General features: G+C 41.8%; 1 protein-coding gene across 4 annotated transcripts in view; it reads right to left on the reverse strand.

Moving 5' to 3' along the window:
* Window positions 1-222: 222 nt before the first annotated feature.
* The window catches only part of TRAK2 (trafficking kinesin protein 2), a 105,445-nt gene continuing 78,836 nt past the window's right edge, over window positions 223-26,831 (reverse strand). For all 4 annotated transcript variants that reach the window (XM_073633271.1, XM_073633270.1, XM_073633272.1 and 1 more), the window contains 10 exons: window positions 26,335-26,413; window positions 23,935-24,065; window positions 23,058-23,132; window positions 20,575-20,712; window positions 20,011-20,090; window positions 17,731-17,919; window positions 10,753-11,033; window positions 9,814-10,086; window positions 9,190-9,289; window positions 223-5,326 (listed from right to left, as the gene is read on the reverse strand). In XM_073633271.1, coding sequence (XP_073489372.1) covers window positions 4,669-5,326; window positions 9,190-9,289; window positions 9,814-10,086; window positions 10,753-11,033; window positions 17,731-17,919; window positions 20,011-20,090; window positions 20,575-20,712; window positions 23,058-23,132; window positions 23,935-24,065; window positions 26,335-26,413 — 2,004 coding nt within the window. In that variant the 3' untranslated portion in view covers window positions 223-4,668. The remainder of the gene's footprint in view (window positions 5,327-9,189; window positions 9,290-9,813; window positions 10,087-10,752; window positions 11,034-17,730; window positions 17,920-20,010; window positions 20,091-20,574; window positions 20,713-23,057; window positions 23,133-23,934; window positions 24,066-26,334; window positions 26,414-26,831) is intronic.

Here is a 26,831-nt window from a genome sequence, read left to right on the forward strand (position 1 = left end):
AGTGCTGCGTAAACTGTTGGCGCTATATAAATCCTGTATTATAATAATATAATAATCACAGCATCCATACAGAATGAAGGGAGAAAAAACCCCATTGGCCCATTTAGCTATCATAACATGCCTGTACTTTATTTAAAAAAAAATATATAAACTACTGCATAGTAATCGTGAGCAGACAAAATGAGCCAGTTGTGGAAAAATAAAACAACTCACACCATCACGTAAAATGTACAAAGATCAAAAATGTTTATTGGTGGAAACATAAAAACAAGGTATACAATATTATATACTCCACATATTTAAAACAATAATGCAATATGATATATACACTTTTAAATAGCTTAAAACCAAGTCAGATCCTCATCTAGACAGCTACCATGTTAAAGTATTTTTTTTTCAGGATCTCTAATTTTTGCTTTTAAAACATACACAGGATAAGAGGTAATAAGAAAAGCGATAGGCAAAAAAAAAAAAGTATGTAACAAGAAGTTTGATCAATGTGTACACAGGTCAGTAAGTGATTCATTCCCTGAATATTTAAAGAAAGAACGCTTGCTCCTGGAGTTTTAGCAGGTCATGAATTATTGACACAGGATGTGAAGTGAGTAGTTTTTATTACATAGTTAATAGTTCCCCGTGTAGAAGCTGTATGTGACTGGTATAATTTAGTGATGTAGGCATTAATTATTAGAAAAAAAGGGGGTGAATCTCAAGGAAGACAAAAGTGAACAAAGCAAAACTGTGAAATTATGGGGAAGACGACACGAACATGTTTTTTCTTTTTTCACTAGGTACTAATGGGTGCCAATATTAACCAAGGGGGAAAAAAAATCTTAAAGCCAAAATGCTTTACAAACAGCTTCCTGACACTGATTATTAATAAGATGAAGGGCAAAAAGTCCATTAACTCATAACCAAAAATCATCTTCCATTGCTCTGACGGTGATGGTTATCGAATACCAGTGGCTTTTGTAGCCTAATTATTTATGACTAAGGCTTGATTCACACTACCGAGATTTGGGATCAAACTTGTAAAAACCCCAAGTCACGTGACATGTGAAATCCCATGTCAGTCAATGAGAGCTGTCTTAATTAGCACTACTTCAAAAAAGGTTCCTGTACTACTTCAAGGCGACTTCAATTCTCTTCTATTCTATACTTCTATTAAAGTAAATACCTAAGTCGCCAGGAAGTTGCCTGGAAAAGTCGTGTGACTTTAAGGTCACGGCAGTGTGAACCCAGCCTCAGTGTCTCTATTAACTTTATGGAAACTTCTAAAAAGATTTCAAATCAGTGACAACTTCTCTTGTTATGAGCTAAACTGTATTCCTACACATGTAATCCTGAGGCAGTCTGCAATGGCCAAAATGCAAACAGTCATAAAAATATCAAGTATTCCACAATATATAGCTAAAAGCATAAAACAATGCATTCATAAACTTTAGTGCAAAAGGCTTTGTTAAAAAAAAAAAAAAAAAATGGCACAAAAGTCATTTGCATTTCTTCTCATGAATAAGTGGATGGTTCAGCAAAACCATATACACAAATTTATAAAAAAAAGTAAAATGTTCATTGAACACTGCTCATAAACCTTCACTGACTATACCGGTACTGAAATATTGCACATAAATGAACTTAAACAGAATAAACGGTTTTAAAAATTTCAGTCCACCAAAACCCAAAATTTTATTTTAATTTGGACCTTCCATGAAAATGTGATTTGCTACAGCCCTGCACCAGCTGTACAACAAAAAAAAAGGGGGAACATAAATAATGGCCAAAAATGCAGCATTTTGAAAATGTAAAAAAATGTATCTATGGACCTAGTGGAAGGGGTGATACCAACTTGCTGGATTTTGTGCACCCAGCTATCCCCACATGCAGGGTGAGGTGCAGTGATGTCACCAACGCCTCCATGAAATGTCTGGAGCCAAGCTCTTTTTTTTTTTTTTCTTAAATTGATGTATTTTTGCAACTGTTGATGTACCTTTTATTCTTATACAGGTGGTGCAGGGCTGTCATCTAAATAGAACTTCCACCGATCACCAGTTTAATTCTGTAAAAAAGTCTCAAAGCACTAACTGATGCAGCTGGAGGAGAGTTAATACGATTACATTCTTTGCAATATGAACTAAGCTGAAACTCAAAAAGAGAGTGTTGGATCTTCATGTGCCAGACTCTCAACAATGAAGACCATATTCACCTGGCAAACCTGCTGGCATCTACTAAAAACGTTATCAGCTTAAGCAGGTTTGATCATTTTACGAATTCTATAAGGCCTTTTTGAACAGATATCATAATTTGGTAGCACTAAAGGGTGTTTATCCTGCCCTATGATTCAGATGGTAATGTATTTTTTTCTGAGCTGGTTAAGTCACAAGAATATAGAAACATAGAAAATCTATACCTACAAAGAGTATTATCAAGTTATGTCTACCTAAAGTTAATGTTGACATGAGAAAGTTTTTCAAGATAAAGTAGGCAGGGCTGCATACACAGACAAATACATATTGCATGCATCTATCCCTTTGTTAGTTTCACAAACAAGAATTCAGAAAATGTATTATTTACCTGTGCACTAAAATGTCAACTGTAGATTATTCATAAGCAAGGTAATCAAATGAGGTTAATCATCAACAGGTTAATATTTAAATAGACGGATATAAGTAAAGAATTCTGATATATTGCACAAAACTTGTTGCACCAGATTAACTGTTAGATAACAATACCTGGAAAATAAAATAAAAAATAGGCTTGTGGCCTTTTATTTTAGCAAAGTGAAAAATCCTCTGTTTTGATGCGGTTATAAGAGTGAGCCATAAACATCCCTTTTGTATTCCTTCACAGTACATAAAACCTTCATTATTTATAATTTTGTGCTTTTTTTGTCTTTTAAAAAGTGCTAATAGGTGCCCTTTTACCAGAAGGAAATTCTTGAGAAATAAATTGTCTTTATTAATTGCTAAATATTTTCCACCAAAAGAAGTTGTATCAATTTAAGCTATAAAGGTTTTACTCCATGTATATCTCAACATGTTAAAAGAGGAGCACTAGTCATATTTGTGCTTATTAAAAGTCAGCTGTTGACTTTTAATAAACAGACACTCACCTGTCCCAGAATCCAGTGATGTGCTCACCCAAGCCGTTCCTTCCATCTGTCTTCTGTCCCTGGAGCCGGCATCTCAAGTGTGGGCACTCGGAGGTGACAGCCGGCAGCTTCTCAGCCGGGTGACCGCCACGTTGAGCATTGTGAACAGTCCCACAGTCTTTTGGGACTTGTGACATGAACCAGAAGACTGCAAGGAGGGAGAACTTCCCCTTGGATCGCTCAGGTCATCTAAACGGAAGTGGGAGTGGGTACCTGTCAAAACCAGATACCCATTCTCTCTCCTCCCCTCCAAAAAAAAAGTGCAATTTTCTGAAGAGGAAGGGAGGGGGAGGCCTTAAAACTGAACTTCCCCTCTTGGGTGGCGCTCTGCTTAACTAAACAAGAGATGTTCAAAATTATACCGAAATATTACTTATACAAGTTGAGTCTTTCCTAGGTTTTATGGTTTTCTTTCTTGTTATTGTTGTGGCAATCCATATACATAAAAAGGAAAGCCTGCCATATGTTTAACACACATAAAGCAAGCAGGGGCAGTAAGGCGAGTGAAACCTAGGAATGGAGCAACCAACATGAACTTAAACAATCTGCATAGTGTTCTAAGGAAGGGCATGCCACACTACCTGAAAAAAACAATTGTTTGATCTAGGTAGAGTATGTAGTTAATAAATTAATGGGAAGATGACTGTAGGTGGCACAGCAACCTAGATAATTAAGATAACTGCATATTAATGAAAAAGACATGTTTAGTTGTTTTTTTTATAGCTTCATTATCTCTGCCAATTTCTTTTGGTGGGCTATTGTTCTCTTTTCCTTTGGTGCTAAACTGGCTATATATTTCTTACATTCATATATATTTATATAAAGTTGGCTGGAATACTCAATATCACATACAGCTGATCTTCACAATGTTTAACACTTTATGTAACCATTTTAGCTTTGATTTATTAAATGACCTCTGTATCAAACCCTCAGTCATATCCACATTCTATGGATCACTTATCAGTAAACAAGCTTAAAAATTGGAGGCAAAATAGGCGACTGCTTGAGGAATATCTCTGGACGCAAAATTAACCAGCATAATTCCGCTGCTCCTGGTCAACTCAGATCTACAGCAGTCATCTGGGTTGATTTACTAAAACTGGAGTGTGCAAAATCTGGTGCTGCTCTGCATAGAAACCAATCAGCTTCCGGGTTATTTTTTGTCAAATCTTAATTCAAAAAGCTGAAGTTAGAAGCTGATTGGCACAGCTGCACCAGGTTTTTCACACAAGTTTTAATAAATTGACCCAATCGCATTTTGTCTACATTTGAATCCTACTTTTCAGTCATTTTGAATCACTTTCCAATGTCTTTCTTCACAGCCATTCTATACTTTTTTCAAGTATTCCAGTATTCCCTGTGGGGAATCTTTTCTATAACCTCTTTTCTCCTCCTTCACTTACACAAACCTTCTACAACCTTTCACAATCATTCAAATACTCCTTCTTTGAACAGAGAACACTTAATCTAAGCAGTCCTTTTTTTTTTCTTTTTTTTTCCTTTTTTTTATTACTACATGCTCAATCTTCTTTCAAACTACCCATTTTTGGAGGACATGGGCAAAATGAAGGTGCAAGTCCACCAATAATAGCCGGAAGACTCTGGTTCCTTCTTAGACCACCCAAAAGACTACTGCTTGTTGCAACAAACATAGCAGACTCTTGCCGCTTTAACCCATTGTTCAGTGATGTGGTCTGCATTTGGTCCGCCTGTCCAACTACTCTTGTGAATCCTAACCGCTTCAATCGATCCACCAAATTCATCTTCAGCTGCCCCAAATCAGCTTGGTTTCGTGTAGGCTTTAAACCATACATTTCTTGAAGAAAACTCTCCGCTGGTCTGGACACTGCCAGGAAACTTTCTGATGGATTTGGTCTTGGTTCAAATGGGAGGGGAGAAACACAGGGAGACCGTGTGGGAGAATTGGGTGGTGTGGAGGGAAGAAGTAAGTTTTCTGGACGCGGTGGTTTCTCTGGATCATTATTGCTATTCACCTTGGCAGAGATCCCTTGTTCTTTGAGAAGTTTGGTTAAGTTACCTGTACTGTTTAACCTGGAATCTAATCCCTTGCTAAAATATTCCCCAACACTCAGCCGACAAGACAAAGCAGGAGAATTCCCCAATGTGCTGGTGGAAGAAGTGCTGCCACTTCCAAAAGATGATGGAGTGTACATAGAACTGAAAGAAACATGAAAATGAAACGTGTTAAAACACAGACTTATTAACACATTAGGCTGTATAAGTTAAAGCAGTAGTTTTTCACTTACTGTAACATGCTTTTCATGGAGTTTATTAAGGGACATAGGGTTCATTCTAATACAAGAGGGTTATACTGCTGCCTACAGGATGCTGGACTCTAGCAAACAAAGCTGTAAGCCAGCCCTTCCCACTCCCATAAGGGCCTTTTCACACGGGCTGACCAATCTGGTCTGCCTGTCAGTTTTTCAGGTGGACCCTATCTGATCCTCCAGTCCCCACTATGTAGCAGTGGGTGTCAACATAAATGGTGTCCATTTACACCTGCCAACATCCAATCCAATCCTGTCTGCTAAATACACATGGATAGGGATGTTCCCCATCTGTCTAGCAGACTGGATAGCAGTTGGGTATAAATGGACAGGCGGTCCATTTACATCCAAATACTCATAGAGAAGAGCGGGCTGTGTCTGCTCTGTATAAGCGGAGCAGACACGGACCAGCCATCCGCCTACTCAGCGGGGATCAGCGGCCAGATTCCCCACTGAACAGGTGGACTCAAACGGAGCCAGCTCCACGTGTAAGGGGCCTAAAGCTTCAGTTTTGTACAACTGTGGGGCAGACAACAAAGCAACAGTGTACAACTGAGGTTACTTGCAGCTCAAAGAAAAGGGGATAATGGTCTGGAGAAACCACTCTAACACCTCCATCCCTAAATGCAACAAGAAAAAGGAAAGCAGCCCTGGGACTTTAAATGAGGTGGGAGAGATTGGGACACTTCCACAATAGGTGCAATAAAATGTTTTATTGATCACAGAATGCTGTGTAGAACACATGGGAACAGCAATAAATGTGCGTTACCCGGCATAGTGGCCTAGTTCCAAGCATACGTAAAAAACAACTACAATTCATAGCACTTGATATATACATCCATAAAAAACACTGTACATAAGTGCACATACATGATATAAATTGGTAAAGTACATCATACATAATACACATGCATAAAATGAAGCAGTGTGTGACCACACACTGCTTCATTTTATGCATGTGTATTATGTATGATGTACTTTACCAATTTATATCATGTATGTGCACTTATGTACAGTGTTTTTTATGGATGTATATATCAAGTGCTATGAATTGTAGTTGTTTTTTACGTATGCTTGGAACTAGGCCACTATGCCGGGTAACGCACATTTATTGCTGTTCCCATGTGTTCTACACAGCATTCTGTGATCAATAAAACATTTTATTGCACCTATTGTGGAAGTGTCCCAATCTCTCCCACCTCACTTGCAGCTCAAATTACTTCCTAAAGAATATCAAGTCCAAAGCCAGCATCGCAAGAGGCCTGAACATTCACATGGTACAATTTAGCAAACGTGAAAAGCAGACTAGATGGCAACCTTGCAAGTCTGAGAAACAGATGCCTGATGCTAAAAACCTCAAGAGGCACTCATTGATCTAATGTAGTACACCTTGGCAGAAAAAGATGGAACCTTTTCCTTAACCACTTTTCCACCTTATCCATCCATAAACCGTGTCCGATAGCTCCTGTACTCTCTGGCTGTATTTATAACTATATAACACAAGCCATCTGTCAACTTTCTAGTGGTAATTATTTGGGTGACTGTTGGCTGATCTCCCCCTATGTGATGGCAAGGAAGTTAACGAGGATCCCCCCCCCCCCCATCATAAAAATTACAACAAAGGCACCTTTAAAAATGTTTAGTAATGGAGATCTACAAACAGATGCTTATAAATAATTGCAGGCGTTTTATTAATTGCATATACTGCCTGAACAGCTTTGTTTGCTAGTGTCCAATCTCCTGTAAACAGCAGTGTAACCGTCTTGTATCAGAATGAACCCTGGTCCCCCAATGAATGATAAAATAGTATATTATCTTAGACTTGATAAAACACATGATAAAGTTATAAGTGCCAAAGAGTCAAAACTCCTCTAATTCTTCCCCGCTCTAGCCAGAACTGTCAGATTTTTATTGCTGCAGTCCAATCCATTCAGCATCAAACACTCATCTCCCCGCAAAAGGGGTGCATGGCCAAGAGTATTATAGCTCATTCAAGGTTTTTATTGCAGTCTTTCCCGGGGAGAAATAAAGGGTAAATCTTCCAATGGGGATACCTATTCAGGTGACAACTGTATAAAAAGAGATCCCCCTACTATAGAAAGTTTTCTTCTTTCTTCCTGTTAAGTCTCTAGGACAGGGCATTAAAGGCCAAGCTCACTTTTTACAAAAATAAATAAATGCACATCTTTGTGCAGGCAAAAAAAATGTGAATTTATATATTTTGTTTACTCTGCACTCTGTAAAGCATTGCATCCGCAATCAAAACGCCTTTGATATGGGCAGACAGTTGCTGAATGGCAAGAGGAGGCGATGGACTACGCAAGCACTCATCATCTCCTTTGCCGTTCATTGAGAGCTTTGCACCAGTGCGCTGTTTTTAAATTCTGACAGTGGGTGCGGGAGAAGATCACCCACCCACTGTCACAGAAAGGGAGAGGAGGCAGGAGCTGGAACATGTTTCACCAGAAATACTGGTGGAGCATGTAACATGTTCCAAAGGTGAACTTATCCTTTAAAAACTATATGTGAATCCTCAAAAAAGAGCTCCAGGATAAGTAAATATTGTCTAAATACATTTGACATAAAAACCGGCCACTGCTGCTCTCTCCCCTTGTGCAGGGAGTCTGGTCTTGTCTCTGCCCCCTCCTATAGTTTTCTGCATGCAGCCTGCTGGGCCCCTCCCATAGCTCTGCTCTTTGCCCAGACTATGTACAGCACAGTGATGTCACTGCTACTGTTACAAAAATAATATCTGAGTTTGCAAAGGCACTTGGTACACATAAAGTAGATTTATATCTTTTGTGACTACTGAGGAAAATATTAAAATTAAAGTTTTTTTGTACCAAGAATTTAGATTTAACAAGCAAAAATTGCTCAGTGCACTAAAGTGCCTAATGCAGTAACAACTTTGTTAATTAAATTATACAAAATTAGTAATTTTTTGATGTTTGTAATGCAGTTATGTTTCCACTACTGCACGGATTATCTGGGGCCAGGGCTGCTCGAGGTATGACTACTGTTTTGCCATACAGCAAGTCTCCACATGGGAGCCGCTGTCACACACTATATAGGGAAGGTAGGGCTATGGGTGTGTCAGCTTGTGATTACAAATGCTGACTAGGAAACTGCAAAATCTATGTGCCTCTGCACAAAACATGGCAAATGCTGGTGTCTGAAAGAATTATTAGATACTAAAACAATACCCGTTACATAAGAAACATATTCAAACCAGTATTCTAGTTCATTGACTCAATCAGCCTGATCTAAAATGCCTCTTGCAAAAACATAATGTTTTTATTTATTTATTAAAATATTTAAGATCCTCCTTCTAAGCAGGTATTCTAACTTTGTAAACTGCTCTCAGAGCCTAAACGATTGTTCTGTGACGCTGGCTGTAAGCATTAGGGCCTGTTCACACTAAAATGCAGTGCAGGAAAGCTACATTCCCACGCAGCTTCCCGCACTCCAATTGCACTGCCCTTGCAATCTGCAGTGGGGGTCAGTGCAAACTTAATGTCACTCCAAAAGCAGGTCGCAAACGCAGTGTGTTTACCCGCACGGGATTGCAAGGTACAAAGTACCTTGCAATGTGGTTGCCGTACGTTTCAAAAAGTAGTGCTTACACTACTTTTGGTGCGCTGTGATTTTAGCCCATTCAAAACTGCGATTAACATGCAGTTCCTAGTGTGAATGGGCCCTGACTGTTGAACTTACTGCATTGAAAGACCTTACCAATTGTTGGGTCAAGCTTACCTGGGAGTAACCTGAGTGATGTCAGAGGGATGTAGGATTCGGCAAGTGGTGAAGGTAAATGTTGAGTTTGTGCTGCCCAGGCACTTGCCAGGGTTTGTTGCTGCAATGCAAATAATCAGAAAAAGCAAGTTATTTTTACAGTATGTAGCCACAAAATGCAGACTACACATAACAATGAAAACACTGTTAAAGAAAACCAAGCCAACGCCTTAAGATACAGAGAACGACAATTGTTTTATAACATGTTTTGCAAAATCTGAAAGGTTTATATTCTACTGATGGAAATGTGCCACAGACTACAGTGTACAAAGGTGAAGAAAGGTGCAGTGTGCATATCTACTAAAAACAAACACATTGAAATGACAATGCTGTAGTGAAATGTTTTATGAAAATATCGTAGTTAAGATACGGCAATAATTTTCTAACTTTTAAGACAGTAACTGCTCTCAGACCTCAAGGACTGGATGGGTCTTGGGGTCAATTTGCAGGCAGTTCTTTCCCACTGAGGGCTCAAAGTAGTCGGGTAAAGCCAAAGCTATAACAGGATGGCTATTGATAGATTGTTGTGGTAGCACGACATGCCATAATGTTCAAAATGTAAAAGGTACACTATTGACTACTAACCAGAACTTGGTGTTGATGACACAGAAATGGGTGGCAGGAAAATGCTTAAGGTGGGTTGTGGTACTTCTTCCTTTCTTTCCTGCACTTGGAAAGTTATCCCTTCTTCGTCTTCATCCTCGTCCTCCTTTTCATCCTCTTCTAAGTCACATAAGCGGTATTCGGCATCTTCGGGAAGAGGCTTAAATCCTTTGGTCATTACACCAGGACGGGGATCTAGAATGGTACCCAGGTTTGGCTGTGCTAGCTGTTGCCACTGGTGGAGAGTTTGGGAACCTGTACAAATATTTAAAAAAAGGGGCTTACATACTGATTAAACAAGAAATCATTCAGAAGGTCAATCATGATGTAAAGAAAATAACAAATACTCATATGCAGGGCTATCATCAGCATTTTCATACAGAAAGGGCCAAGCTTTGGGAACATAATAGAATATGCTTATAATATCGCCACGGCCTTTCTGGAAAAAAAACAAAAAACATGCAAGGCAATGGCATAATGTGCTAGTATGCATTGCATACTAGCGCATTATGAAATACTTACCGTAGAGCAAAGCCCTCCAGTGGTGAACTGTTACCGCTTACTGGGATTCCATCTTCCCCCGGTCTTCCTTCCGGGTTCCTGGGCGCAGGTCCTTTTGAAAGGCTGAGCCGCGACAACATCACTCCTGCACATGCGCACGGGAGTCAAGTTTTACGGCACAGAGCTCTGAAGGGACAACACGGGTATGCTGACCCTTTCAAAGCGCATGCGCCGGTGATGTCCCTGGCTGCATCCAGTGTGAATATCTCCTAAACACAGCAAGTTAAGGAGATTTTCACTTAATAAGGCTTACTTGTAGATACAAGTGTAAAAGTGGAGTTTACTACCGCTTTAAGGCATTACAAGATGTGTTTCACTGAAGTCAAAAGTGCCTAAGAAAGAGATGCCACATATACACACCTTCCAGTGGCTTGACGATCTGCAATTTCTCTGGCAGAAGGCTTCGCAGGGTACTAGAGGTAGCTGAAGAGTCTGTGAAATCTGACAAGTGGGTTGACATGGACAGGACACTTCCATTGGGACTGCTACAGCAACTCTGGTCCTGTTCATCTTCTAGATATTTCAACCTCCTTTCACATTCTTCCTTGAAAAACTGCCTCTCACTTAAATAGTTTTGTCTTCTAAGGTGGAGCCTGTGCAATGCAGTTTCCAAGTTAGCATCTCCCATCTTTAAGTGTTCCCTGTAAAAGTAGAAAACAGATTTAAAAAATATTCCTGTTTGTAAAAAGTAGAGATTAAAGTGGCTGTAAACCTCAAACATAAAATATGAACAAATCATATCCTTCTATAGTTTGTACTTGTCTCCAATACAGGGCACTGAGTGGGATTTCTGTCTGCTGTCTTGCCATCAGCATGAATCACTTCTGACATGTTTTCCTGACACCAAGAAAAAAAAAGATGACAGGAGAGGGAGCACCAGCAAACAACCTGTAAATGAAAGCCTTAGCTTTTTTCCTGAGTGCTGTGTGAATTGGGTCATGTCCCTTCCCTCCAGTCAGCTCTCAGAGCTCTTGTCACTGAGTTCTGCAGAAAGTATCTTCAGCTCCCCACCACCTGCTTTCTGAAAGCTCAGACAAGCTGTATAAATTCTTCACTTTGAATGGCTGTAGAGAAGAAAGGACTGCAGATAAACAGGTACAACTTATGTAGGAGGATTTGTTTAATCTCTGTGTATCAATTGAGGCCAGTCACTTCACTGGGTATAGGTAAGGGTTTACAACCACTTTAACTGGTTGCCGCCCACCCACCGTCAAATGACGGCGGGGCGGCTCTTGTTCTGGGACGCCGTGATATGACGGCGTCCCAGAAAGGCCGCTCTTGTGCGCCCGCGGCAATCACGGCCGCGCCGTGTTTTAGGACACGGCGTGACCACGATCTGTGAGAAGAGTGGCGTTCGCGGCTCTTTAATCATGCGATCGGCTGTGTCCAATCACAGCTGGTCACGGAGATGCCGGTAATTGGCTCTCCTCGCCTCACACTTACAGAGTGTGAGGAGAGCCGATCAGCGGCATCTCCTCACAGGGGGACATCTAGGAATGTAATCAGGGCACGGATCATTAGTGCCCTGATTACAATAAAGAAATATAGTGTCACAATACAGTGCCCACCATTGCTCACCAATGCCAGCATACAGTGCCCACCATTGGCAGCATACAGTGCCCACCACTGCCCACAAGTGCCACCAATCAGTGCCCATTAGCCATGCCAGTCAGTGCCGCCTATCAGTGCTGCCCATTAGTGCTGCCCATCAGTGTCGCCGATCAGTGACACCCATCAATGCCCATCAGTACCGCCTATCCGTGCTCATCAGTGCTGCCTATCAGTGCCTGCCACTGCCGCCCATCAGTGCCTGCCACTGCCGCCCATCAGTGCCTGCCACTGCCGCCCATCAGTGCCTGCCACTGCCGCCCATCAGTGCCTGCCACTGCCGCTCATCAGTGCCTGCCACTGCCGCCTAACAGTGCCCATCAGTGCCGCCTAACAGTGCCCATCAGTGCCACCTAACAGTGCCCATCAGTGCCACCTAACAGTGCCCATCAGTGCCACCTAACAGTGCCCATCAGTGCCACCTAACAGTGCCCATCAGTGCCACCTAACAGTGCCCATCAGTGCCACCTAACAGTGCCCATCAGTGCCACCTAACAGTGCCCATCAGTGCCACCTAACAGTGCCCATCAGTGCCACCTAACAGTGCCCATCAGTGCCCATAAGTGCAGCATATTAGTGCCTCCTCATCAGTGCCCATAAGTGCCTCCTCATCAGTGCCGCCTCATCAGTGCCCACCAGTTCAGCCTATCAGCGCCCATCGGTGCTGCCTGATCAGCGCACATCAGTGAAGGCGAAAAATTACTTAGTTACAAAATTTACTGACAGAAAAAAAAGTAAAAAACATTTTTTTTTCAAAATTTTTGGTCTTTTTTTTTTTTTTTTTTGTAAAAAATAAAAAACCCAGCAGTGATTAAATACCACCAAAAGAAAGCTCTATTTGTGTGAAGAAAATGATAAAAAAATTTGTTTGGGTACAGTGTAGCATGACCGCGCAATTGTCATTCAAAGTGCGACAGTGCTGAAAGCTGAAAAATGGCTTGGGCAGGAAGGGGGTGTTAGTGCCTGGTAGGCAAGTGGTTAAGTCAAATTTGAACTTGTCAAGCTAAAGGAAAAATAGTGTTCATTTTCAGTGATCACATATTTTGCGTTATTTGCACCATGTTTTTAACCACCTCACTACCATGTTATCAGGCAGTTTTTCAGATTTCAGTGCTGTAATACTTTGACTGAATTACTTGGTTATGCAACATTGTACCCAAAAGAGTTGTTTATCATTTTTAGACAGCTAGTGATAACCACAGTTTTTTTTGTAAAGGAAAAAGACAAATGTTTGAGAAAAAAAAAAAGAACACTTTACTATCCCGGTTTTTAAAAACCAATGACCCAGCCGGAAAGCCTGGAGAATGTGAATTGTTCTGAGAACATTTATAAATAGCTGGAAAGGAGAGGAGTCTTTCAGGAGAAAGTCTTCTAGATAACCTGTGACCTGGATGACCTGAGTTCTGAGAAGGGCAAGAAGAGGTGCTGAAACCCTTGTAAAAACTCTCAGAGTACAGGATGGGCTGATAGACAGTGCGATGGTCTGCCACTGCAAATCACAGAAAACACTAATAAGGTTGTTAAATTGGAATATGCAGATAGGCATCTTGGATGTGTAGAGATGCCAGGTATTCCCCTTGTCTCAAAGAGGCAATAACCAAACTTGTGGATTCCATGCAAAATTTTGGAAATTTAGGGTATCTGTTAAGAGATTTTAGGTCCAGAACAGAACTAATACCCCCTTTGGGCTTTGATACTTCGAACATGTTTGAACAGAAACCTTTGAATCTGTCTTGTGGGGTACTGGTGCAACCACTCCCTGAGATAAGAGATGGTTCAGGGCTACATCCTGAATGCCCGACGCGTTTAGTGTGAAAATGCTTCCTCAGGGGTGGATGCTATAGGGTATATAATACAACGAACTGTGGTGTAAGTGGGGCCTGGGCCAGAAGGATTGTCCATCCCGGGAGCTGAGGTAGTTTAAAGCCCAGCACAAAACAGGGTGCATAAGCACCATCCCCAGAACACAGGTTGCCATCTCCATAGTGTAACCAAGTAATGGACAAAAGCGATGACTAGTAAATGGAATCTTGAATGTGTACATAGAAGCAAGTGCTTCTCTGAGCTACGGCGTCTGCATGTGTATGGAATGTATGCTATGTGATACCAAGTTGACATTATGTGTATGTATATGAATTGATGTTGGTTATGTCATGTGCGCATGTACATGTTACCTTTTATACATGTGATATTATTGCAATACACTTATGCAATAAAAACTTGTCTACTTACAACTTAACCCCAACTAGTCAACAGCCTCATTTAAAGTCCCAAATCCCCTCTTTTTTGTATATTTGAACCCGGGATAGAGGCACATTCACTATGTGCTTCATTTAAAGTACCAAAACTCCCCATATTTTAAGAGAAGAAAGTGGTGATGGGCTATAGTTTTAAACTGTTGTACCCCCTTAAAACTGCTGATTGAGCCCACAGGTCTGAGATGTCTGGGACCCAGAGAGAGCCAAACTGTAACAGAATTCCCCCTTTCATTGGGAAGAGGACTTTGAGGTAGACTTGAAGGGCTTTAAAGCCCAACTCTTGCGCCAAAAGGATGGGCAGAACTTATGCTTTGATGCTGAAGCCTGGGTAGTGTGGTTAGATGACCTGCGAATTAGGAGGTACAGACTCCTGAGGAGGGGGGTTTTATAATTGTCCACTGTGGAAGTAAAACCTTCCTTCCTGTGACATCTTTAAAGAATTGGTTTAGCGTCTTCCCAAAAAGAGATATCTGCCTTGAAAGAGCATACATGTGAGCTTTTTGCAGGTACCTTCAGCTGTCCAGGCTTTTTGCCACAAGATTCTGCACATGTAACTGGAGATTACAGCTATTCCGGAAGTTGTTCAAGGGCATCCACACACAGCAGAAGGTAACTGCTGTAACTGCTTTGCTAAAGCACGGTCCTGGAATACAGGATCGTGTTGGTTGTTCATTGCCCTAGTCCAGTTTGCCATACTGAAATTGCAGTAAGAGTTGGTTGTAGTCTGGGCCTACAAGAGTAAGGAGCACTTTTAGGAGCAACTTGTTCTACCTGGAGAACTGAAATTGCAGTACTAACTAATGAAACTACTCCTTTTTAATTAACTCTTTTCCAACTAGATAGAGTTCGACAAAGATTTTTGGAGGAGTGAAAATCTGGAATGATCCAATAATCAGAGCTTATGCATTTACTGTTAGTGTACAAACAGGGAATGTATTTATAGATTTTCCGGGTCTCTTTGTACCAAAAGAGGCATGGTGAGACAGAAGAGAATCAAGTTCTACAATGCCTAGGAATTTTGCTCACAGAAGTGGTGCTCTTAAAAGAGTGTGGGGGAGAAAAATCTTCCACAGCCTCCTTTAACACTGCCTCTATGTACTCCTTGTTCTGTCTGCCTTCTCTATTGCAGGCATATTGGGATCCATCTCAGGTAGAGACAGAGAAGCTGGAGCAGGGGCTTGTCATTTTGTTTAGCCCTGACAGAGATGGATGTATTAAAGCCATTAGTTTTCCAAGGAATTGTGACATAAAAGCAGAAAATGCTGCTTTTGTCAGGTAGGCCACTTGAACTAGAACTCTAATCAGATGCAGATACCAGTGTTGAAATCAGTTCCTGCTCCAGTGCAAGGGAAGAAACATCTCACTGATGTTAAGTGTTGTGTGGCCCTTCAGTAGAGTAAATGCTTGCCTGAAATTTTGCCTCCCTTTCACCTGGTTTCCACCATGACTACAGGTGATTGTATTTCCGTATGGGGTCCTCACAGAGCATGAAGAAGTGCACAGCAACCCAGGTGCAGACCATTCTGTAGCAAAGTCCTTGTGGCCATAAGGTTTTTGGTGTGCTGGTGGTGTAATTTAACACCTGGTCATCCACCAAAGACTAAGTTCTGAGTGGATGAATTGAAGCACAAAGTTTGAAAAATTTACCCTGTAAAGTGAATACATTCCAAACATAGCTCTGATTTTTACAGTAATAGTCAGAAATACAGGGCAACCCTGCCTTACCAGTTGACGACACTGGACTGAATATAAAGTCCCGGCTTCGCTCATAATAGTGGAAAGGGGTCTTCAGGGCCTGGGTTGGATAGGAATGAACCACAGCCATGGACCTCTATAGCACCCTCCGGATGACTACATTCAGTGCCAAAGTGAGTAAGGTGCCAAGGTGAGCACCCGTGTAGGATCCAGTAATTGAAGCAACATTACAGGCTGTCCTGAAAGCATGGGTTTCGGGTACAGATCCCTAGATTTTACTGAGGTTGCACCGCATCTAGATGCACAGCTTCTATTTATGATATTAAAAGGCAGTGAAAGAGGATTGAAGAGTTGACCAAAGAATTCAAAGACAAAATAATAAACTAGCTAAGCTAAGAGTGCTTTCTCTGCAAGGAAGAAGAGGTCCATCACCTTAGGACACTAGCAAAAAACTGAGCACTCACAGAGAGGTGCCCAGGAGGCGTGTCTTCAAAAGCTTTGCCAAAATCAGCAACATGGGAAACAATGGAAACACCGGTGCTGAATATGATGAGCAAACTGGAAACCCTAGTGTGCAATTTGGTGCTGACTGATCAAGCAACTGACACGGTCATTGGTAAAACTGACTGTGTTGGGCACCTAGCTCTCCCCTTCCTCCCACAAAAACTCTGAGTGACAGGAAGGGGGGAGAGTTGGCTGCTCATCGTAGCCAGTGTTTACAGTTGTGATCACTGCGATTGGTCACAGCAACCACAACGTACAGCGTCATTCTCATTGGACTTCTGCCTGCGATTAGCACTTGTCCATTGAAAAGTGCGATTGCAGGCATTTTTTTACAACTGTGATCAATGTGATTGGTCACAACAATCATGTGGTACAGTTTCAGTGATTGTACTTTTCTTGTCATCTGACAGTGAAACCACGTTTATTCTAGTGGGGAAAGGCAGGGGGGGGGGCTATTAGGTTACACAAGCAAAAAGGTGTGTCACCCAGCCATTTAGCTAAAATGGCTGGCAATATCGTGATTGTAACAGTTATGCAACGTTCACATTTACATGCTCACTCTTCATAATTTTGTTATAGCATTAAAAGAGAAGTATGGGTTTGTTTTGTATTTTACATCCTACTTACCTAGGTGGATGCAGCATCGATGCAATGCTGCATCTGTCCTTCACTGTCTCTAAGGGTGGGAACTGAGCGATCAAACACCTCTGATTGCCCAGTTCTCCCCGTCACTCTAAAGCAGAGAGAGCTAATGACAATCAGCCACCAGTTCTCTGCTCTAACCCCCCCCCCCCATCGGGGTCACTATAACGCTGGGCTTTGGAGGGGGCCGGAGCGGCTGGCTCAGGCTCTCGGCACCTCACTAAGAGGCTGAGCCAGGTGACGGTCCAGGATCCCGACCATATGGTCACAGAAAAAAACGGCACTCCTGTGAGCTTTGGCTGTACTTCTCCTTTAAATAGAGATTTGAAGGCTAGATATCTTTGGGAGCTTTGCATTTCACTTGACTTGGCCTCACATAGAAAGAGCATTGATTTCAGTGGGCTTAGAAAATGTATAGATTTGGCAGTGATGCAGCACCACATTCACCTGGAAGATGAGAGAGGTGGTTATGACAGCTTCAGCTAAGGCTCAGGAACAAAATGTATGCTACAACCCATAGCTGGGCAACCATTAACTAAATCATTGCATTTAATTTAATGTTTTATCGATCCATAACATTTAACAGGATATACAGCCACAGAAATACTTAAACACTTTGTTTCGCACTTACTTTTCCTTTGTGCCTTGCTCGGTTGGATGAATATTAGGCTTTGTCTGATCAATCTTTGCTCCAGATTCAAAAGGAAGAGCAGTCATCACTACTCCAGAACGGTTAGAGCCAGGTATTGATGCAGAAGAAGATCGGCATCGCAGTTCGTTCGCCACTTTCACTGTATCAAACACTCGTTTTGGTTGTTTTCTAACATGAAAAATTAAAATTTACTTTCTGTGCGAATGATCATTAAAAAATAAAATTATATTCTCCTAATTCTGTGATACCTAGGATAGAAAACATATTGCTGGCTAACCAGCTGAAAGCCAACGGCTGAGCAGCCTATTTTGGTGCCCTTAAACAGCTTCACAAATTTATACGATGTCTATAAAAAGACACAAACTAACGCCATAAGATCAGCACTTATTTTTTAACACTTGCCTAGAAGTTACTCTAGTGCAGAATGTAATAATTCCTACTAGCAGTGCTTGCTAACTTCCATTCACCAAGACACCAGAACATGGCGCAGATCGACTGCAGAAAACAATGATGTACGTACACCGAATAGACAAAGGGTTCATCAAAAAGGCTGTAAGATTTTAAAACATCCAGTAAAACTGGCTACCACTATGGAAAAGGTAACTCAAAAAGCTCTTGCGAGAGGCATTTATATCTGCTCCAAAAACAATCCCTGAAACAATGTTGGAACCTTTATAAAGCAAAAAAAAAAAAAAAAAATGTAGGTAAAGGTAGCTTACCTGTAATAATAAAACAAAAGTGCTCTAAAACTAACAAATAGAAGAAAACTGTATTGTATGACTTTTGTGGGGGCACCAGGGCGGTGCTTGGGTGTGCTATAGCAACCCCGAAATTTCATCTAGAACCCCTAAAGCACTTACATCGGCAGCTGCTACCATGGTGCCCGCCTGCCTCGTAGCAACTGATGTTGTCATTGGTTGCTAAGGACGTGTCAGGCTGCTCGCACAGTTTTCTGGGTTGCTGACTTTAATACAGATAGCGGTAGAGAGGAGGAGAGAACAGAGGGGAGGTGTGGTCTGTACTCCCTCTCCCACCTCTCTGTATACAGGAGCTAACAGAAGATCCCTCCTCTCTCACATTCCAATGTTGGGGAAGTTGTGCTAGAAGGGGGAGGGTTTGTGCAAGGAGAGGGGATAAGGGAGTTGGGGGGGGGGGGGGTTGTGCTAGGAGGGGGGATAAGGGAGTCGGGGGGGGGGGGGGGTTGTGCTAGGAGGGGGGATATGGGGTGAGAAGATTTACAACCTACAGACCATTGAACTCTGCCTCACAGACTACATCGTAGGGGTTGTTCACACCAGGTGCAGTGCGGTAACACATGCAAAATCACACTTTTTTATGTACCACACAAAACGCTGCGTTTTGCAGATGTGTAGGTGCTATTAACGGTTTATGGGCATCCTCATGCATTAGCAATAGCACGTACGTTCACACCTACTAACATGCATGCTACCACAATACCATGCCTTATGGTGCTGTGTGATTTTAAAAATCATGTCGCCACCTTTTTGCGAGTTTCACGTGCATAGAGCAGCCCATTAAAAAAATGTGGTGTGCGGGAACGCTTAAAAAAAGTGCAACTTGGACGCACCTCCTGGTGTGATCGAGCCCTCAGACTTGGGTGCCTTCACTGAAATAAGGATGAAAAACACTGGTCTGAACCATAGCAAAGCAAAGAGAAAGGTGATACACTACAAGCCATACTTTGTTAAGCAAGAAACACTTTATTGATCATGCCCACTTTCTTGGCCACGGCCACAAACTCACTGCCTTTTTCTTCTCAATCCCTTGTAAAGTGGGCGGCAGGTGGCCCATGTAGTGCCATGCATTTTTCTCCTTGCTCCTGGCAAAGCAGACATGGGCAAACTGTGGTTCTTGGGCCATCTCTGTCCAGTCCACAATGCCTCCACTGTCTGCATGCCTCTCTGAGGAAGCTGACAGGCAGAGAGGCATGCTCACAAATGTCCGTGTGGAGAGCTGCAAGAACTGAAAAGAGAGGGGGATCCCTTCCCTATCCATCTAGCAGTTCAGATCGGATGGCAGCTGGGTGTAAATGGGCAGGCGGTCCGTTTACATCCAACCACCCATAGAGGAGAGTGGGCTGTGTCTGTTTCCGCTCTGCATAAGGGGAGTGGACACGGACCAGCCATCCGCCTGAGCCAGCAGACTCCAACAGGGTCCACCCCCATGTAGAAGGGGCCTATGTATCACACTGTTCTCTAATGTTATGAGATATAGTGGGTTAATCAGAAGGTCCCTTACTTTCTTTCTCCAAAGTTTGAATCTTCTTCCAAACTCAGTTCTCTCCGCATAGTACCTTCAATCTCTGCTGCCAAAGAGTCCTAATAGAAAAGAATATACATTCGAATAGGACAATGGTTTTATCAGAGAAAAAGTGAAGCAAAGTCTCCACCAGCATCAAATAAAATGCATTTTCTATAGAATAGGGGAAGATCAGAATCTGTCAGCTTTTTATTGCAGTCCGAGTCACAGTTGTAGATTTTCCCTCAGTTCCTGTCTTGTGCAACCACGGTCACCGTGATAGTAAGTGAGGGGAGAGCTCTCTAACAGAGCCCCAGAAAGCAGCAAAAACCCAATATAAGCTTGAATCCATCTGTACTCTATCCAAAAAGATTTTGCTAGAGATAAACTTTACCAACTGCACGCCAATATGATATTTTGGTAAATTAACTGAATGTTAGATAGGAAAATTACTTTAGGTTAAAATAACTAATGCAATCAATAAAGCTTAAACAGTAACATTTATCCTATGTCTATGATCTTTGTGTATAAGTGGGGTGCTGGTGAGCAGTAAAGTGATCTTACCACAGGGAAAACGCTGCATGACTGGGGTCTCCTAAGAAGTGCAGAAGGGCTGGCTTTGCACCGCAGCATTTTTAGTTCATCCTGCGTCTCCTGCAGTATCCCCTCACATTCTGCATTGCGATCTTGCAATTCGTGAAGCTGTAAGCAAGAGTTACACATGTTATTCAAAGTTTATTTTATTAGCATTGATTGGAGGATACTTTGGAACTTATGCACTACCTAAAGGAGGATCTCCTAAAGGTAAGACATGTAACCAATGGTGCTTATACCAATAACCTCAGAAAAAGGAGGTTTATTCATGAAACAGTCAACTCTTACAACAGAGATAAAATCAGCCTGCACTACTAGCACACATTGTACTATTAGAAAATTGTCAAATATTATAGCCCCCATTTAAAATATTTCAGTAAAACAATTATTGTAAAAAAAAAGATCTTGCATTTTTGGTAACCTCATCACCTCTGTAGAGTGAAGCTATGACTCATTCCAACAACGAATTATTCTGTTGATCAGGTTTGGCAGGGGATTTTTGATTGCAAAGACTTGAGCAGAACCCAACAGGGGTAAAAAAAAAAAAAAAAAAAAAAAAAAAATTGTACTATAATAGGTGGAGGTGAAAGATTTTGAAGATTGTAGCAGCTGCTTTAGCATGAAAGCTGGCTGCAACTGTAGGTATGTAAAAGTACAACAAATCCATTGCCCTTTTTACATTATTTTTCTTTAGTTACTTTACATGAGCAGTTGGGTGTCGGCCGGCTTTTTTTTTTCATGCAGGTCTGCGACTATTTTTTTTTTTTTGTTTTTACTGTCAGCTTCTTTGTTTACATTCTGCTGTCAGCCAGGAACCCCAGCTGACAGCAACGATGGGTCACTGGTTGCTAGGACGCCAGCGGGTGCCGGCTCCTTAACTAGCAGCTGAACTGTCAAATTTAACAGTGGAAGGAATACTACTGCTAAATATCTTAATTCCTGCTGAAGCCAGAAGTCTAGTCTGCTTTAAAATAAGGCGCAAAAAACGCACTAAATACTGCAAAATAAAACGTTTAATGCATGTGGTATTTGTCGAACGTTTTTGGGGAACTACATTCTCCTGAGATAAATGCAGCATGAGTTATTTTAATGATAATGCGGTATTTAACTCCTAGTGAACTGACTGCTGTAAGAGGTCCAAGAGAAAGCGTGGGATGCGTGTTTCAGCTCCTTTTTTCTTTAAAGGAGAAGTCCAGCCTGAGCGCATTTGGCTGACTTCTCCTCTGCCTCACAGGAGTGCAATTCGTTTTGCACTCCTGTGACCCATTTTCAGAAGAGAGCGGTCTGAAGTCCGCTCTCTGCTGACATCACAGGAATCAGTCCAGGCACCTCATCATCACGACAATAAAGTCTGAATCCACCAGGTGCCTGGACTGATGCCCGTTTCAGCGAGCCGCTGAGAGCCAGAGACGGCTTCACCCCACCCCTCCACAGCTCAGCACTCCAATGAGCGTGGAGGAGTAGAGCGGAGAGCTGCTGACTGACAGGCAGCAGCTCTCTCCTCAAGGAGCTGAGAGAACCGAGCCATCGGCGGTGTTCGATGGCTCGGTTCTCAGTGAAGAGGCGACGGGGACAGATGGAGCATCAGTCTGAAGCTGCATCCACCTAGGTAAGTATGATGGGCAAAAAAAAAAAAAAAACCTTTAACTTTATTTGAATCATCACATAATAACATTTCATTCATGTCTCCACAGAGCAACGCCATACATTTCACTACTGTGGGGTGACACATGATGTCATCCAGTATGCTGCACAAAAATTTAGCATGTCTGCATTTTTCTGTACTGCACATCAATTCAATAGACTGCACAGAAATCAAACAATTGTTTTCTATGTGCAATATCAGCGATCTGCCTTTTTCTTGTGCAGAAAAATGCAGGTCATTGCATATGATGTGAACGTACGCTCATTCAGCTTTGTATGAGAAAAAAACATACAGTGTTTAATCTGACGCTTTGAACAAGAGTGGATTAGCGTTACTGTGCTTCTAGTTTAGTAAATGTAAAACTTGACACATCCAATTATGTTTTATTTAGACTAGTATGGAAAAATTTTAGAAAGTACACATTGAGGGGAATTTTCTAAAACTAGAGCAGACAGAATCTGAAGCAGCTGTGCAGAGTAAGCAATCAGCTTTTAACTTTAGCTTGTTCAGTTAAACTTTGACAATGAAAGATAGAAGCTGATTGGTTGTCATGCAGAGCCGCTCCACATTCCAGCTGTTCTGGATCTTAGTAAGTCTTCTCGCAATATATTTATACTGGTTAAGAATGTTATCCAATCTCCCTTGTAAAATCTATTAATTTAACAGGGACTTGTTAGAAAATAAGCAACTTTTTTTTCTTATTATAATACTGGGACAACAAATTAGGTGCAAAAAATAAACAAAAAGGAACCGAAAAAATTCAAGAAAATAAAGAGGAGTTGGAACTAAAGTTTTTACAAGAACTTACTTCAGCAGTCAGCTGTCTCTGTGCTTCCTTCGATGCTTGTAAATGGATTCTCAGCTCCTCCTTCTCGATTGCACTCTGTTGAGTAAAAGCATATTGGAACATATATTTTATACTTTAATATTGAAATAAATATACAAATATATATAGCCCAATTGTGCATTAACCAGGGGGGCTGATGTGCAAGATATATATGAAAAATTCTGGGACTTTATTACAGTTAAATAATTTAAACACTGGCTTTTTTAAATAATGGAAACCTGAAACCTAAAAGTATCCCATAGTGGCTCTCAGAGTGGTGCTATGACACCAACTTTTCTCTAAATCAAAAAGCAAGGGCATGCAAACAACTGAGCCCTCATTCACATTGGAGCGACTTTTCATGCAATTTGACAAGTCACAGCCTATTGCCAGCAATTGCTCTGTTCAAATCTGTATGATGCCGACTTTGCGGTGCTGGACCGATTTGAAAAAGTAGTTCCTGCACTACTTTTGGCAATTTGGGGTGCAACTTGCATACACATCTGTGCATGAATCCGCACAAATGTCTTCCAAGTTGCACCCGAAATCACACTGACATGCCTTTTTGAAATTGTGTGATTTCAGATGAAGACGCATGATTTCAAAGCCGCAGTCAATGTGAACGGGGGCTTAGACATTTTTGCATAACAAGGCAATAAGGTGGGTCTGCCGCATCCCAGCAACCTTTTGGAAATTAACAGTCAATTACAAGGCAGGTCTTTTCACAAGCCTGAAGAGATTCTAAAAAAATCAAAATCCCTCTAGTTTTAAAAGCAAGATCAGATTTCTGTAATTGTCTGGCACTCCTAGGTAGGCTAATTCTATGGGATAAACGCTGAAAGCATACCAACACATATACCTCTTTCAGTTTGTGCTGAAGGTCAACAATCTGTGACAGCATAGTAGAGATCTGCTCCTGGTATTGTATGATCTCCTCTGACTTTGTGGAAAGCTCATCAGTAAGTTTGCCAATCTGGGCATTTGATTCACCTGTAATGACAGCCAGTTCAACATTTAAAGATGTCTACTCACCTATAGCTTCATTATTTATTTTCTACACCCTATGGTATGAAAGACATCTGACTAGTCACTTTCAGCAGATCAGTCTTGGTGTAACTATGGCCGTCCTATAGATATTGAATTATTTACATAGTCTTAACAAGCAGTACCGTAGGTCGATGCGAATATAAGCCGAGGCTCCTAATTTACCACAAAAATCTGGGAAAACTTATTGACCCAAGTATAAGCCGAGGGTGAGAAATGCAGCAGCTACTGTAAGTGGAAAAGAGGGTCAACAATGCACATCTGCAGCTGCATGCCTCCCTGTGTCTATCGCATACCTCCCTGTGTACCTGTGCAGATCTGCCTATCTTTCTGTGTCCTGTGCATGCCTACCTGTGCAGATCTGCCTACCTCTCTGTGTCCTGTGCATGCCTCCGTGTGCCGATCTGCAGCCACCGATCAGCGTGTCATAAAAACATACAGCAGCCAATCCAGTGTTCAAAAGCCGCGCCTCCTCCTCGTCTGTGATAGGCAGAACACTCAATTTCCCAGCAGTCAGTGTTCAGCCTACCATGGACGAGGATGAGAGGATGTCCGTGATAGGCTGAACACTGACTGCTGGGAAATGGAGTGTTCTGCCTATTACAGACAAGGAGGAGGTGCGGCTTTTGAACACTGGAATGAGCGCCGTATTTTTTTATGACACGCTGATCAGGTAGGCAGACGGCGGTGACTCGAGTATAAGCCAAGGGGGCACTTTCAGCCTAAAAAAAAGGGCTGAAAATCTCGGTTTATACTCGAGTATATACGGTAATTCACTAATCTAGGTGTCTAAGGAGGGGGAAATTTTAAATTAGGCTGCTGAGAGAGCCCACTAACATGACTTCAGGCTGGGTTCACACTAATGTGAATTGGATGTGGAATTTCCCACATCCAATTCACATGACAGGAGAGTGTGACTGGCTCTCAATGGAGCGGTTCACACATCTACAGGGTGGCTGCGGAACGCATTGCACAGGGGCCCTGTGCGTCTTTTGGTCAGTTTCAGGTCCGAATTCAGGCAAAAATTTGGGCCCAATTTCGTCCCTAAAACGGTGAACAGGGACGCACCGGACCCCTGCTGATGTGAATGTGAATCCAGCCTCAGTGCTTTGGCTTTGAAATTTGTTGGTTATTTGTTCCATGGTGCAAGCAGCTAGAGGTTAGTGAGGACTCGTTTTTAAAGCTCATTTAATGTCTAGGATATATAAAAATGATATGGTCAATAGGCTGGCCAGTGTTACACTTTAAGTAGACTATTATTAAAAAAAAGGACAGCCACTAATTTATTGCTGATGTACAATTACACCTAACCATACTGTTCTTACAGGAAGCAATATCCGTCATTAAAAGAGGAGCTCCAGTCGTTTTTGTGTTTATTAAAAGTCAGCAACTGCTGATTTTTAACAAACACATACTCACCTGTCCCAGGATCCAGCGATGTGCTCACCAGAGCCAGCACTTCCCTCCATCTTCTGTCTCCGGCATCTCAACTGTCAGCACCCAGCTGTGACAGCTTGCTTGTCCTGCGCGTCGTGAATAGTCTGGCAGTCTTCTTAGACCTGTGACGTGTCCCCGATGACTGCAGGAAGGGAGAGGGGGAGGAAAACTTCCGCTCGGATCGCCTAGTCGATGAAGTGGGTACCAAAACCAGATATTTGCTCCCTCACCCAAAAAAAAAAGTGCCATTTGAGGAAGAGGAAGCCTTAGCTGCTTTTCACACTGATCAGTTTTTCAGTTAAGAAAAAAAGTTTACACCGGATCAGTGAAAGCAGCCAAAAACACAACTGACTGGTGTGAAGAGCTCCATAGGATATAAAGGGATGCATTTTTCATGCATTTGAAAAACTGATCAGTGTGAAAGGGCCCTTAAAGCGGTTATTGGCGAGTTCAGAGGATGTCCAAGCTCATCTCTACTAATCAGTGAACCAGGCTATGAAGCTGCTCATTGATTAATACAAATCATACACCAGCTAGAATTCTCTCTTAGGCCTGGTTCACACCTATGCATTTTTTTGTGCGATTTGCAGTTTGCAGAAACGCACTACAGTCCATTTATTATGGTTTTCTATGGTACACGTTCGCATCTATGTGTTTTTTTTTAGCTGGAGCTTTTTTTGGAAAGGGCCAGGGACTTTATTAAGCAGCACCTTAGGACAAAGCCTTCAGCAGAGGCAGCAGTTGTGTAAAAAAGAAGCAACAAAGTTTTAACACTTACGAATCTCCTTCACACAGTCAATGACCAGTTGCTGTTCTTTTTCTTCATAGGTTATTGTTTCTGTTTTCAGATGTGTAGCCTTAAGACAACAGAAAAATGTGAAATAAATGTCAACTTTTACCAGCAGATGTTTTTCAAATGTCATCTGATAAACAAATGACTAAGTGCCCATACACACGTATCAGTTGCAGTGAGTGCATAGTGTGTTGTGTTAATGCTTTTCTTTACAGCACACCCCAGTGTACTAAGGAAGCACATCTTTGATACATGTGCGCTGCACAGCACCACAACACATGGCAATGGTTTGCTGCAACAGAGAAAATGATGCTGTCCATTTTGATGTGTTGGCATCAGAAAAAAAAAATGTTGTTTGCCATTTTGGCGTACTGGCAGCTCATTCAAACTAATTACCATAGCACACTAGACCACCCAGATGTTCCTATAGCTTAACAACACGCAGGATGTCCACTGACATGTGTAAAAGTATGTGGGTTCTG

Source organism: Aquarana catesbeiana, linkage group LG06 (genome assembly GCF_042186555.1).
Source record: "Aquarana catesbeiana isolate 2022-GZ linkage group LG06, ASM4218655v1, whole genome shotgun sequence".
Classification (NCBI taxonomy): domain Eukaryota; kingdom Metazoa; phylum Chordata; class Amphibia; order Anura; family Ranidae; genus Aquarana; species Aquarana catesbeiana.